The sequence below is a fragment of the Catharus ustulatus genome, chromosome 8 (genome assembly GCF_009819885.2).
Source record: "Catharus ustulatus isolate bCatUst1 chromosome 8, bCatUst1.pri.v2, whole genome shotgun sequence".
NCBI classification, from domain to species: Eukaryota; Metazoa; Chordata; class Aves; order Passeriformes; family Turdidae; genus Catharus; species Catharus ustulatus.
In genome coordinates this window covers 26,723,981-26,739,641 of record NC_046228.1, presented here as the reverse complement: position 1 = coordinate 26,739,641, position 15,661 = coordinate 26,723,981, and the positions used below count along the sequence as shown (strand labels likewise).

General features: G+C 42.1%; 1 protein-coding gene across 1 annotated transcript in view; it reads right to left on the bottom strand.

Moving 5' to 3' along the window:
- Positions 1-15,661, bottom strand: part of CHAT (choline O-acetyltransferase) — a 31,212-nt gene extending 15,551 nt beyond the window's left edge. Inside the window, exons 1-7 of the mRNA XM_033066685.1 lie at positions 15,534-15,661; positions 12,761-12,905; positions 10,687-10,878; positions 8,493-8,611; positions 7,029-7,082; positions 5,318-5,498; positions 4,135-4,312 (exon numbers count right to left, since the gene is read on the bottom strand). Of these exons, the coding sequence (XP_032922576.1) occupies positions 4,135-4,312; positions 5,318-5,498; positions 7,029-7,082; positions 8,493-8,611; positions 10,687-10,878; positions 12,761-12,823 (787 nt within the window). The 5' untranslated portion in view covers positions 12,824-12,905; positions 15,534-15,661. The remainder of the gene's footprint in view (positions 1-4,134; positions 4,313-5,317; positions 5,499-7,028; positions 7,083-8,492; positions 8,612-10,686; positions 10,879-12,760; positions 12,906-15,533) is intronic.

Genomic DNA, 15,661 nt, shown 5'->3' with positions numbered 1-15,661 from the left:
TTTCCTTGAAGTAATTATATTACAAGATAGATCTATTTTACTCTTAAAGCCAGCATTGCTTACTTATTTTATATATAACAGTTACAGAGGACAGGTGGAAAACAGAAAATTTCAGAGGTCACGCTATTGCTGCAGTATTCTGCTCTGGAATAGCAGAGCTTAGAGTGTTTTTGTGTTGTTCTCCCATGAAAACCCATTTCAGAATAAGGAACAGCAGGGTCTACTTTGGTTTTGTCTTATTGTTTTAAAACCCTCTTGTCTCTCCTGTATCTGGTTATTAGTTTATATTGCCTACATCACATGGGGAAACATCTGCGGATGAGGTTTTGAGGTTTAGTTTTTGAACACGGTTTTGCAAAGCCCATGGGTTGCCACATTACACTGCTCTCCTGTCACTCCTGTACTGCTGAATAAAATGGGCTTTTCTGCATCTCTTTCTTTTTCCTCTCCTTATCCTGACACTCTTCTTATATGGATGGACAACTAGGGGTATTTTTAACTTTGTCCTCAGTGCTTTCCTCCTTATTTATGGTGTATTTATGTGCTTCTCGGTTTCTTTGTCTGCCTCAGAAATATTACAAAGGTTAAGGGCTTGTTTGCATCAGAGGACCAATTTGAAGCACAGAAAATATTTAATTGTGAGCACTTTCTACAGTTCCTCATTGAAAATATAGAAGTGTGCAACCTATAACAAGAACTTGTTTAATTTAAAAACATGTAACATTATTAATTGCTGTTATATGGTTGTTAACCAAATCAAAGGAAAAAGGGCTTTGAAGCATCAACATAAAATTCCTCTTGCTCTTAACAGATCAGCTTTCATCTGCTGGTTTTGCTAGATTTTGGTGTAAATGTAAATTTGTATATCATATCAACAAAAGATATTAATTCAGATTGATCAAAACTTCTTTCAAGTTCAACAAATATGTGCTCAATTGAGCACCTATTACTTTAGCTAAAAGAATGGAAAAATATTTAAAGTTAATTCTGATTTTCATTTGACATTCATGGGGCCATTTCAATATGTGCAAGTTTTCAAGGCTTTTAAGTATGCAAAATAGCTTGATGGTCTGAAAGAATAGAATTTTTCATAATAAGACATAATGTACCTTTCCAGGTACAAGGTTAGTCAGGAGCTAGAAAAAACCCAGACACTTGTCACCAGCCAGGTTCATTCTCCAGATGCTGTGTAGTGAAAAAGAGACCAAATATGCAAGAAATTAAAAATGTGTCAAGAGAAGGAGAGGCAAGTGATAGCAGCAGCTGAGAAGGAGGAGGGGGAGCTTTGGCCCTGTGCAGGTTGTGTAAGGCACTGCCTATTGCTGTTGGGAGGCTCCTGCAAGGCAGCATTAGCAGCCAGGGGCTCAAGGGACAGAGATGGCCAGCCTGACTTCTTGCAGGCTCCTTGGGGACCTAGTGGAGTGCAGAGTGTGTTGTGTCCCCTTGCTAACAGAACAAGAGTCCTAGGGAAAGCAGCTGGAGCACCTGCCAGCTCCTACAAAGGCTTGAGCCAAGAGATTGTGTTTGATGGGGCGCGCAGAGAGGTTGCTGCCCTGTAAAACGTGAACACCAGTGTCCCTTTGGAGTGTCTTCAAAAGCATTCAGAAGCCTTATAAGAGAGAAAACACATCCCTGTCCACTTGGCTGTAAAGCTTTTCCAGTATCTCACACTTGCAGGGCTGACCATAATTGCGGATTTTTTTAATTGACAGTCTGGGTGCATCGGTGCAAAGGCTGAAAAGATCCTTGTGAATGGAACTTGCCCTGTATGCATCAGCTTCTGGTGTTTGCAGACAGGCATCTTTGAGGAAAAACAGCTTGGATAGTGATTTACAAACTGCTCCCAGCTTGCTCAGCATTCTGCTTTACGCTGTTTGATAGGTTTATATATATTTCATTGTGGCTGCTACCCACACATCTTTGACAGATATGAAGCCCTTAGTCTGACATATGGCTTCAGGGCATCTGGAGTCTAGGTATCAGAGTGAATAAAATTAAGCTGTGCCAGAAACAGCAAAGTAGGGGAAAGATGCCTTTACAGAAGGAAATAGACATATCCAGAGAGCTGATCAAACACTGAAAAATTATCATGTGAAGCAGGCAATAAATTGCACAAGAACTCATGAACCATGACTTGGGATTGAAAATATCTGCAGGAAGAGGAAAACAGAGGAGAGTAAGACCAAGCCTAAAGCCCCTAAAGCAAGACATTTCTTCCTGTCTAATGCACAGTTGCATTGAATTGGTCGGCCAACTGTTGGTTAGCTGGGTTTTTTTAAATTTAGTTTTAGGAAGCAAAATATGGGAGGACAGTTTTGAATCAAATTCAGATGCAGTGCACACGGGACTGTAGCCAGTCACTTCATACAGAATTCACTTCCTGTACTGAGGAAGAGTGAGCCAGCTCTGCAGCCTGAAGGCAGTTACCATGCTGAGTGTGTTTATGAATCAGTGATGGCTGGGTTTATTGCAATAGCTTGGACATTTTCTCACCTGGAAGACCTATGCTATATTTGCAGGTCCATGGATATAACTCCTTCATAGCCTCTGCAAAGCACTGCACAGGTTTCTTGTCCCAAAACCTTCTCTTGCCCTGCCCAGCACAGACCAGCTGTGGAGTGACCCTTTCACTCACACTGGCTCCCAGGTTCTCTCTTCCTCTCTTATTTATTGCTGCAGGAACATTTCACCATCACAGATAAGAAAGAAGAAGGGCTGTAATGATCATATGTCCATGTGTAACAGCAATGAATTCACCTATACAGAAGAGCTGTGCTAACAGGAATGGTCTGGGATGGCAATCTTGCTTTATTTAGAGAAGGCTTACATCATTGTGCTATGAGATTTACTACTGCAGAATCTGTTTTTTCAGCTACATAACTGAGCTGGTTTGCCTTCTGATTAAAATGAATATTTTGGTTAATGCCAGGCAATCTAAAAACATTATGGAGAGGGTTTTTGCTGGTTTTGTCGATTTTTCTTTTTGTTTTTCTTTTGGATGATGCAGGTTAACAAAGATAATTTTGCTGTAAGTTTCAAGGCATTGACTATTTTACTTAGAATGGCATGAAAATAAATTATTAGGTGTTCACCTCAATTTTCATTAAAACAAGTTTTTTTTGTCTCCTCCTTTAAAAAGAAATGATGGGAAGAGGAGAGGAAAGCTTAAAGGAGAGAGTAATGCTATATAGTATTGCTGAAATAATGGCCAGGACTCTGTATGTGTGTGTGTGTGCATCCGCATTAAGTTTTTATAAGCACAGATAAACTTGAATAAGAAAAGGGGACTCTTCCTTAGAATGATAAACTTGTTTTGAGACTACTGGCAACTCTTGTATGCTCCAGGACATTAGTAAAACAGCAATGTTTTCTGTGGCATTGATGAACTGGAGATAAAGAGATAAGTTAATGTTTTCTTCAGGATGAAAAAGTAAATACTTAAGACATGTAAAATGGCAAAAAGAGGGCATTTACATCACTTAGCCTCAGGGTAAAATACATAAGGTGTGATGTGATATCACTTAACCCCACCCTTTATTTTCATCTGTTTCCGACTTTGACATTCAAGTCCAGAATCTGACACAGCTAAATGCTGCCTGTTGGAAAAGGGAGAGCAGATCCCCAGATAATAAATGGTGCCATCTTTCCTAGATACTTACTTCAGAATTGGTTGAATCAGCCCTGGTACCTTCTCCATTTACTAGAGAGAGTACACAACTAGATTCAGTAGGCGTTTAACTTGCAGATGCTTTTGTTGGATAAGATCAATAATATCAAATAGTTGCCAAAAGCTAAGAGGATACATCATTCCTCTTGGTACAAAATGGATATGAAGAAAGAGACAAATCACAAGATCTGATGTAATGTAATTTATGTGATGAAAAACAAAGAATGGAGTGAGAGTTATTACATGGCATAACACTTAAACATACACAGCCAAAGGGTCAAGCCACTCCTGCTGCTCCCCTGGCAACACACATCTTACATGTACTGAGGTTCCTACTGCTGGAAAAATTCAGCAGTGGGGTTGCACATTCAGTCCTGTATTTGCTGTGAAGTTTGCTCTCAGCAAAGAAAGGCAGTGATGGTGAGGAGGAAGATGATGAAGAGAAAGCTGGGGTTGCTGCTGCTAACCTTTCATAAGGATCATCCTGGCCTCTGCCCACTCTGTTCTTCCGTCTGTTGTCAGCAGGCCAATTGGAGGCAGCATTTCCTCTTCATTCTCTGCCATTTTTGCTATCTTTTGTAACTGAGTGAAAAGATCTCCCTCACTGAGACGACGGAAATTAATGACAACATCCAAAACAAAAAACTGCAAAAAAATGACACAAGTCAGAAGATCAGTCAGAGGTGGGATGGACCCTTTGTAGTCCAACATTTTGCTGCCACCTAGGCAGATGTTGAGATGCTGAAGTCCTGCCTGGAGAGCCAGGCCTGCATGCAATGGAACACAAAACCACTGGGGAATGGCCCAGGGCTCACCCCTCCTGTGTTTTAACACCAATGTAATGCCAGTTGCCGTAGGAGACTTACACTGTGTGTTGGACTCAAATAAAACATAGGCTATTTAACAAACTTAAAAAAACCTGGAGAGATAAAATCAGGCAGTATGTAAGTAATTTTCATGGTATTATCTGTTTAAACAGTATAACCTAGAGAATCTAGAAAATTTCCTGCACTTCCTGGAAAAGCAGAAAACACTTCAGTGGAAGCTGCCTTCTCATTCCAAGAAGGCCTGCAGGCATGGCTCTGGTACTGCAAATAAGGCTGGGCTATAAGATGCTCTGCCCAAGAAACAGATTCTGCTGCTGCCTGGCGATTACTGGCTGGGGCAGATTCACTCCAACACTTCAGTATTTCTGCCTGCATCTGTGCTAAACTCTTCAGGCATAGCTGAGGGTCCTACATGGTGTCTATGCCATGCACAGGTGTGATGGTGGTATAGCTGCCATGAACTGTGTGCCAATACTTGACTGTCAAAAGAAGAGCATTTCCAGCAAATGCACTCTAATAGGATTCTTTTTTCTCTGTGGTTTCATCTCTGTTTATTAAACATTTCTGTTTGAAAGAGAAAGCAAATGAATTCTGCCACATTCCTCCTTTCTGCATCACAGTACTTGGAACATAATGTGGGCCAAGGACAAAAATGCTGCCGAAGCATCTTTTGGAAATATTGACCGCAAACGCTAGGTAAGAACTGAACTCATCCGTAGAACGCTAATTGCATTGCTGATCAGAGATTAGATTAGGCTCTTCTGGAATGAATTTAAGCAAATTAAGAAATATAGAAAGGTATGAAAAAAGAAAGCTAATGTACCTGATTGTTACAAGCAACAATGATGTGTTCTGGTTCTGGCATTACATTGCTTTTCTGGGCCACGAGGGTGTCTTTGGTACGTCCTGGAAGGCGATACGAAGAAAAGAGTCCATAGTATTGCTTCATACAGAGGGGATGGCCAGACAGCTGTCCACGAGAAAAATCAGCAGGTAAAGCATGGCTGCAGAGAAGGACAAAAACAAAGCCAGGGGAAAAGAGGGGAGAGAGACAGAAAGGAAAAGAAATCTAATCTGTCCTTTGTTCTGTTACAATTAGATCAGGTATAACACAAATTGAATAATAAAATGAGATTACAGTATAAGGGAAATAGATGAATTCCCATACTAAAGTTAAATACATCATTCTTGGCAGCTTAATGCATATTCATTAAGCAACTGCATTATTATCTAGTGGAAATGGAAATAGCAGGTCACAAGCAGCTTTGCAATGTGCACAGGAAGCCTGCCTAGATGGGACCCCTGAAACTTGGCAGGATGGAAGTCAGCAGAACAGCTGGGAAAGATCAGCACCTTGAAGAAAGGTACTGATGAAATTCCCAGCAAATCACAGCAGCACTTTACTGTGCTGACTGGTTACAGAGTGTGGGAGAGAGCCTTGCCTGACAAATAGGACTTGTGCAACACAGTGGGAATTTCTGTTTCCCACAGGTCCTCACTTTTGTGCAAATTTTTCCTTTGACCTATGGAGTAATATGTGCTGAAAACCTATTATTTTTTGATTGGAAGGTAGGTGAAACAAGCATCTCTTAAAAGGCTTCTTTAGTGGCCAGGGAAAAAAAAAAAAAGAACTATTACAGCCACAATTATGATTATAGATTGTAAAATACCCCACTGACACTGCAGCAGGAAATAATGGTGCTGCTGGTCAGGACAAGCTGCAAAGACCACAGGAGGAAGATCTTACAATGCACACAGTTTCCTCCTGCAAAAGATAAGCTTCCAGCTTGTCAGATAGGGGCAGGGGTGAAGAAACAGGCAAGGAGGTTTACTCTCATGCAGCTTATGAGGGGTACTGTTTTATGCTAGTTTATCTTGGTTAACTATTCTTTAGAACTGTTGCAGTTCTAAACCAGGGATATTTGCTTTAGTTCCCAACTCTCAAATTCTCTGTATCACTTGTACAGGTGCATAACATACATGATTTGAAGAATTGTGTATTTCCCCCGTGTTTTTATTCAGAAAGTAGCAGGAGCATAAGTAGCTTATTTTTCCTGGCTACTGAGCCAGCCTTTCTGTGGTGAGACTTCCCTCCCCTGCTGGGATGTGTTATTTCTCTGAGGGGTGGGAGGAGGGACAGTGCTGCTGTGAGTGGAGAGTGCAGAATGTGGAGAGTGCCAGGAAATGTGTGCAGGCTGTGCAACCACAGTGCTGCTGCCCTTTGTGGGGAGCACAAGCTTCCTCTTGTGCTCTCAGTAACTCTGTTAGGCAAATTGTGTGTGTCCTTTTGGGCTGCACCGTGCCTGCCAGAGTGATGACTGCCAGCCATCAAAAAGGATCCTTCTTCAATCTGTTACACTGCAGGAATACAGCAGAGAGGGCATAAAAAATTGCTGAAGCACTTGCCCTGAAGCGTGCTGGAGCTCCAGCCCTTCCCCATGGTGGAGAGGTGCAATACAGCCTGGCTTTGTACTGAGAGCTGCCTTGGATCAGAAGCCCTGTGAGTACTCAAGCTCTCCTTCCAAGGTACTTACGTGTCCAGTAAAGCTTTGTAGTCTTGCACTCCTGAAATGAGATTGGCGGCAAACCTGCAAGAAGCAGAGAGAAGTGACATCAGTCTTTTGTCATTTGGCAACACTGGGCTGTTTCTGGGAGACAGAGGAAAGCCTGAATGATTGATGACACAGCATAAGGAGAGAAAGTCTTCTGGCTTGGCAAGAAGAGCTCTCCTCCCCCACCCAAAACCTAAATTAATTCATGTCAAGAGAAATATGAAATCCTAGAGACAGTCCCTTCAAATGGTTAAACAGAGCACCACAGGAGGAAGCCTGAAAGTGCTTATTTAGAGAATGGGAGCAGAGACTGAATATTTAATAGAATCCTCACATGGGTTTCAATATCAATGCTCATAACCTGTCCAGTATTAGAGTACTTCCTGTCCTAAGCAAATATTCTTTTTGCAGAGCTGTGGACAGGTGTATTATTTCCTGACATTGTCTGCTCGCACTGTGTCAGAATGGGAGGCTTTAAGAAAAATATTTCCTCATTAAAGCATGTGCATTAGAAAATGCAAAGTGGAGGGTTTTGAAAGCTGTGTGCACAATAAATTTATGCAGTAATGAATTGAAGCATTTATAGTTAAGTTTAAAGTAAAGGAAAAAGATGCATTAGCTGTCTATGCAAAATGTTAAAATAACGCATATTGGTTTCAAGGTTCTGGCTGTTTTATAATAGCATAAATTCACATGCAGTTAATTATTTCAGTAATGAGCAGCTAGAGAGTGCTAAAAGCAAAGAGGAAAATTGCACTATATGAAGGTACATTTTTAAAAAGGAAGAATGTCTTGGCAAAGGCTGTAGAATGAAATCCTGTTCTAAGGGTGTCTGGAGAGGTATATTCTGTGCTTGGCTACGTGCTTACCTTCTCACTTTTTAAATAACAGTAATTGCCCTCAACAGCTCAAAGCAGAAAGATCAGTTCAGGGCTGGGACTGATGGGCCTGAAGGAAGCAGTGTTCTTGGGGAAGAATGATTTCTGAATTCTTCTTCTTAGGTCCCCTGTGTTTCTGGTGCCCTTTTGTGCATCTGAGAGTGACAATTTAATGCCAGCATGGCCTTTTCAGTTTGCAGGGTGGCTACGAGTCATAGTGAAGCCATGTTAAAGATTATTTTCCTTGAAACTGTGTGTCACAAATTAGTATTTATTTTTTCATTTCATACTTGAATCACGTACAGTAAAAAGATTTGTAAATATTCTTTAAAAATATTAATCCCATGGCATTTTTTGTGGAATACATTTAATAGTAATGACATCTTTCTTTCTGAATACCAGTATGAGTTACCCCAGAAACACTGTCCTCAGTCAGCAGGCCTCATAGGAAATCATTTTAATGGCTACAGCCCTTATTTTTTAATGAAAGTTGATTGTCTTTTTGCACAAGCAGTACATTTAAAACATCCTTTCATTTAGCAAAAGCTGCAAAGTCGTAACACGTTACCTCAGCTGGTCATTCACGTCCTTGAAATGCTGACGAGCAAAGATAATTGCAGGGCTGGAATTGACTGGAAGAGCCAGGCGGTTGTTGAGGTACATGTCATCCAGCCAGTAGTTAAACACCTGAGGGAAGGGGACACAACATCTTAAAGCTGCCAACAGCACACAGAAAAGCAGGCTGGGGGTGAGGGGACAGTGCCTGGTGCTCTTGGTGTCAGCCATGGGCTCTGATTAATGGAGCTGCTGAGCATTTTCAGGCTGGGCTCTGTGACCTCAGCTCAGCAGAAGTCAGCTGCAATTCCATAATCCTATTTCTCAATCAATGGCAATTTACAGGGTGTTCCATTAAAAACTAAACATGCTCCACATTCTGGTGCTTTGGGTAATTTGTTGTTTGCTTCTCTCTACAACCAGAAAATATTTGAATGCAACATGTTAGGTCTTTCATAGCAATTAGAATATGTTTAAGAGAGGGCAAGGGTTTTTCTGGTGATGCCTTTTCTCAGGGGGCTTCAAATATTTGTCAATGATGCCAAGATGCTCCAGTGCTACCCATCAGATATTGTCCTGTAGCAAGACAGAGTGGGAAAAGAATTTCCCAAGCCTAATGGCTCAGTCCTGCAGAGAGTGGCATGTGGATAGGGTCCCTGGAGAATTCCCTTTGTGTCCACTGACACAAATGCAGATTGCTGATTCTTGACCCAGACACACATTAAATTTCTAACCATTTTTACTGAAAACACAGATGAACAGTAACTTCATTCCTTTGTGTCTGAGCAGAGATTGAAGAATCATTATTTGGAAAATGGAGGCTTTCATAAAAAGATCAAATGGTCTTTCTGAGAGGGCAGGCTTTGCATATGGTAACTATAAACAGCAACAAAATTATGCAAAAATAATTACAAATGCATGCATCAGTTGAAAAAGTTTTCCTCCGAGATATTTCATTGCTGTTAGAACAGATGCTTCCCCTACAGTCTCTGGAGTCTTCAGGGGAACATGCTAGAGATATACTCCTGGCAAGTTAAATTCCAAATAAACCCATTTCTAATTTACCTTAGGAATCAGGTATTTATTTTAATAACCAGTATTAAAAACTGTCACAATTTCAGAAAGTGTTTATGCATCCGTCCTCTGTAATTTTCATGCTCTAAGCATTTAAACAAGCAGTTGCCTTCTGGAATATTATTTCCTAACAGGAACACTGTTTAAATGCTGGTTAGTTTAGCCACCATGAAGTTCTGTGATCACAATATGAAAAGACTGGGCAGCGTTTTGCTCAGAAATTAAGCACTGCTTTTAAAATGAAAGCACTGACAGCACTCTACACCTTTTCCCCCTGACTGCAGCAGCAATTCAATGGAGTTTTCATGTTTGTCACACAAAAGGGAGAGCCACAATTCACTGACATCAGTAACATCCTTCAGGATTTCACTGAATCCATAAAATCATTTTCCTTGTTGGGATGGAAGGACTTCAATAAAACTCTAATTTTCAGCTGCCATATTCTAACATGGTTAATGAGGGCAGGATGAACTGTGACTTTGTGGAATGGTAAAATTTACCTAATTCGCCTGCCTTGGGAAACAGAAAGCTGAACTTTTATAAAGGCAGAGGTCTCAGTATGGTTTGTGTGATAGATGCACATGTACACACATATATGTGCATATTTGGCAAAGTAACTTCTTCAGGGTAACTACAATGGTATAGTGTGACAATGAATGACAAATAATAGTTCAATTTTAAAAGACTAATTCCTATAATGAAGTATTCCATTCCAGAATAATTGGAGTGGATCAGAACTTCGGGTAGATGACTGTGCAAGGCATTTTTAAAGCCTTATCAGAAAGTATTTTTCATTCCAATAAGAATTCTAAATCCTGTTAGAAAGGAAGAAATTACATCCAAAAGGCGTGTTTCCTACAGGTGTTGTGGCACTTCTGTGTATGAACCTGAGTTGAATTAATGTCCTCATTTATATCAACAAACTGTTGATCTGAAAACATAATAATGACATGGATTTTGACATAATTTTAAAAATCTAGCCTATTAAGTCTGAGATAGTCCTTTGTCAGAATGGCCCCTGTTTGCATTGACCTGCTGAAAGAAAACAGTGATTCCATAGAGAACATCAGAAAGAACTCATAAATAAGCATCAGCCAACACAGCAATTATTTTTTTCCACTGCATTTACTTACCCAGTTTGTTGTCTTTTCACTTCTTTCCTCAAGCATTTGCTGCAAGGATTCCCCCAAGCCCCCTGGAATCCCAAATTTCTCCACGATGGCCTTGGTCTTTTTAAATTGCTCCTCTGGCACCAAGTGCTTCATGCACTGTAGGTACATGTGTAAGGTCTGCTGCAGTGGTGGAACTGGAAGTTTTGGCACTTCCTAGTCATTAAAAAGAAATATATATTAGTGAGTATTCTACTTGTTTCCAATCTGTCCTCTTGTGTTTTCTTTTTTTTTTTTTTTTTGGCTGCTGATTAGTATGTTACATCCCATTAAAAATTAGTTTATTCTGTTTTAGCAGTTAAGAGGCCTGATTACTGCAAATGTCCTGTTTGTACAAATGTAAAGTTTGTTTCAAATGGATAGAGAAGGGGATTAGTGCAAAATTATCAAGGACACTTTTTCCTTGGTAAAAATTCTAGAAATCCTAGGACAAAGGCACGACACAAGCAAATGTCCTGAACTAAACTCTAGGAAATCTGCAAATACATTACAAAATAATAAAATAATATCTTAAGATATTTCGTTAGTAAGGAAGAGCATTTAGCTTATGATTAGTAAAACCATGGGTTAATACTTGTCTGATTGGTAATATGAATGGTTATAAAAGTATAGGAGTAGAAAACACGCAGGTCTATCTATTTGTTAGTACTGACCATGTGCAGTGCTCAATAAGCTGGTGTTTTACCCTGCCAAAGCTCTGCTGTCAGTCAGTCTGGAACCCCTCTGGAAGGCTTGATAAAACGTTTCTATTTATCCTTACCTTGTTCAGAGCAATAGTATCTAGGAAGTAAAGGGTTCCGTGCTGTCCATGCAATTCAGTTTCTTTTGTTCTTTAATGTAGAATTAACCAAGTAAAGTGTAATTAGTCATTTAAAAGCCAGAGCATTTATGGGGGCAGTGAGAAAACCAAGCAAGGAGGTAATTCATGAAAGACTGGGAAATTGCAAGAGGCTGTGATGCTCTAAGAGTGGCTCCTCAGGGAGGCAGCTGTGTCTCCTAGCTGAGAAATGGTCATCTAATGCAGCTACACTTGTCCATTAGTGATTAGTGTAGGTCAAACTTTTGAAGGCTTTGTTTTTCTAATTTGATTTCTTCCCATCTCGTAAAGTAGGCAATGTTCAGATTTTTTTGCTAGCTCCTGCTGTAACAGAGATTAATTTTAGTAGGATTGCAGGCCATAGTGTGATTTGGGGTGAAAGAAAAGATTGGCAGTTGCATGTCCCACCTGCTGCTCAGAGTTAGTCCAGGGCATGCAGGGAGGAAGTGCTCTGAACAGCAGGCAGGGGCTGGGTGTCCTCTGAGCTGAGTACCAGCTCTGCCTTTTGGCATCCACTGAAAACTCAGTGCTGCACTATGCTCCCTATCTAGAAACCAAAGATTTTAGATACTCATGAAAAATGTCATAGGATTACCTGTTATTAATGGAAATGCAATTCCAATTTAGCCTGCAGTACACCCAGAAATAAAAGAATAACAATTCTACAGTTCCAAGCTATGTTTAGTCAAGACATATTTCTTCTGTCATTGGTTTCTCGGTCATTTGAAACAGATGTGCTAACTAGTCTTTCTCTTTGATACCTGGCTTTGGCCCTGTCTTTCTGGGTAAGGTTCCTGTGCAGTTCATGATTCTGTTTAGGAAAAAAACCCCAGAGGCTGACTATTGACTATACACACCCAGCACCTTATAAACCAGCTTGAAAATGAATCATATGTGATAGTCTGATAGTGTTGTACTAGCATGAATAATTTCATGCCATCTCTGGCTTTGTAGTATAAAAGTATTTTTTGTATAATAATATTTATTTTACTGTAATTCTCCAGAGGATGCTGGGAGAAAGAGTTTAGTTGCATATGAGAAGCACTAGTGTTAGATCAAGATTTCTGGCTATAAACTGTTGCAAGATAACTGGTGTTCCCTGAAATTAAGAAACTGGCTCTAGAACAGAGCTTGGGTTACAATGATGATATTAATTTACAGAATTAAAAGTTGTTAATTCATCTTTTTTTCCTTTTTGTTTTCCCAGAAAGAGTTACTTACTCCTTCATCTTTACTGCATGTATCTTTCTCGTTCTTCTGCATGTTTTTTTCTAGGTCAGGCATTCCTGCATTTCTTTTGGTATCTTTCGTTGAGGACAGAAATTGAAGTCACTTGGGGGCACTTAGGGAGCCTGATGCCTCAGTTCTGGAAATAGAAAAGATTTAAAGTCCTATCAGTACCCATTATTTATAACCAAAATGTACGAGGGGAGTATTCCCTGTGCAAACACACACAGAAGCTTCAGAATGCAAACCTGAAGACAAATAGAAGTACAACATTCAAAGTAGCTGAACTGAGCCCTGTGGAGATTGCTCTGACATTGTTTGTCTCATTTTGCTATAAATTTATTTATTCAGAACTATCTCATGCTCATAAAAGGTCCCTTCTCAGCATGGTTTATTTTGTCACTGTAATTTACTTTGCAATTTATTGTGACATAATCTGCATGCTCTGTATTACTGCTATATGTTAGCTGGAGGAAAGAGGGGACTTTTCTTTGAATGTACTTATGTTGACACAGGTAATAGTAATGATGCAGTTTTCTGTATTAGGATTTTATATTTCCTTCCCTTGCCAATTTATATGAAAGCACCACAGCCTTTAAATGTAGTTTTCATGGCACTTCACCATGGGTACAGTGAGGTGCTGTGCTGGAAGATGTAAAAAGGAGTTTGATGGAGATGTGCCTTTGCCCTCTGCAGCCTAAAATCTCACAGGGTACCAGCGCTTTGGGGCATAGGTCTGGGCTGGGGCACCCTGTGAGCCTGCCTGTGAAGGCTCTGGGAGGATGGGCAGGGGTGCTGTACCCTGGGTTTGAGCCACTTGGTAGAGCAGTCTTTCCAAACAGCACATACTTATCCAGGGACACGGCTTAACCTGCCAAAAGTCACAAAAGTAATCTGTGACAGAGCAAATACTTCCACTCATGTCTCTCTGGTATTGAGCTTATCCTGGTTTTCACTTCTAAAGCTGCCTCTTAACTCCTGTGCAGGAATAAGAACAATTTCGGTTAAAAACTCTACAGCATATGAAAGTGAGTTAAGAGTTTTGTTTAGCAATAGGCAGAGATGGCTGTGGATTATTCCTTTCCTGAGGAATCGGCTATCCCAGCCTTGCAGCTTCAGTGTGGCTCTGCCAATGTGTATGTGGTCACTGACACCTTGTGTTGATCCTGTCCTGCACTGTCAGTAGGGCCATGTGCTGTGAAATAGGTTGTGTAAGGTTGAGAGCTGTCCCTGGGGCCCTGCAATGAGGCACACAGCAAACTCGTGTTGATCTGTCATCTGCTCACAATTTACCCAGGTGAGAGACAATCTCCCTCATGGAAAGGCCACATGAGCCTACTGCACTGCTCCACTCCCTCTGGTGTGCTGCACAGGGCCAGCCCCTCAGCCATGCACTCTAATCCTGAAACAGGTTCAAAGCTCAAATAATGCACGTCCTGTAACTCTTGGAAGACTGTTGGCTTGCCCAGTTGTTTATGGGCTGGCCTCAGCCCCCCACCTGCAGTCAAATACAGAGCAGCCATTTTGTCTTTAGAGCCCGTCAAACTGTAAACCCTTAAAGGAAAAATCCTGATGGTATTCTTTTGGTGGGACTTTTGTTCTTTCTTTCCTTATGTTTTTTTTTTTTTTTGTCAAACTGCAATATGGTGCCACACTGACTAAAAATCTATATTGGCTCAGTGTCTCTGGGAAGTGCTACTAACAGCCCTGCATATCTGTAAAAACAGTGTGATAAAGAGTTTGGAGGTGGTAGCCTGAACTGTGCTTTTCTCCGTTGCGGGGATGAACGGAGGCTTTGTCTCTGGTTCAAGTGCTGACAGCTTAGCATCACACCCAATCCTGTATTTGCTTAATAAAGGACAAGAAAACTGACACAGAAGAAAATCCTGCAGAAATTCAAGATGACTTCAAAGTTGCTCACTAGAAAGCTATAAGGTACATTGTCAAAGTTATTAGGAAAAAAAAAAAAAGAAAAAAATAATCCTAGCTGTTTTTATTTACAGCTGGCTTAGCTGGAGGGCCAGAGTGAGCGGCTTAGCACGGTGGCTGCGAGTCACAGCAGGCTGGGGAGCCGGGTGGCCTTCCCCACAGCTCAAAGCAGCAACTCAAATCCACAACAAAAGGCACTGATCTCTCCGTTAGCAGATAGCAGAGAAGGACTAAGCCCATGTGCTTATACTTGAGTTCTCCTGACATGGTGGACTCGGGAGGCAGCTCGCAGTATACTGTGTTCAGTCCCCATCCATTCATCCTCACTCTCAGCGCTATCAGGAGGATAAGCTTAAAGTTCTCAGCAATCTATGCTTGAAGTTAAGAGGAAGGGATGCGCTGTCAGGAATACACGTGCGAAGCGCGCACTGCCGCGGCCGTGGACACTGCGAGCGGAGCCAGGAGCCGCCCTGTCGCCGGCCTGAGCTCCCTGCGGGCCAGGGAGAGCCGGACCCGTCGGGGAGCGCTCACGCTCCTCCGGAGGCTGCTGAGTCCCGACACCTTCCCAAGCCACGTTCCCCGAAAGAGCCCTTTCCCTCCCGAAGCGCCCGTCGCGGCGGGACACCGCGTGGGTGCCGCCTAACCCGCCGAGTTTGGTGAAGGGAGCTCGCTCGGCTCCGCTCCGCGGGACCCCCGCTCCCGCTCTCCCCGTTCCCGGGCTCTCCGGTCCCAGGCTCTCCCGGTCGCAGGCTCTCCCGGCCCCAGGTTCTCCCGGTCCCAGGCTCTCCCGCAGCCGCGCCGTCGGGGCAGCGGCAGGCGCGGGGCGCGCAGCCCGTACCTGCTCGTCGGGGAGCTCCGGGCGGCTGCCGGGCGGGCTCTGCGAGTCGCGGCGGCTCTGTCCAAGGTACCGCCGCCTCCTCCGCGGCCAGGTCGCCTCTGGGTGGGGGCGTGCGGAGGGCGGCTCGA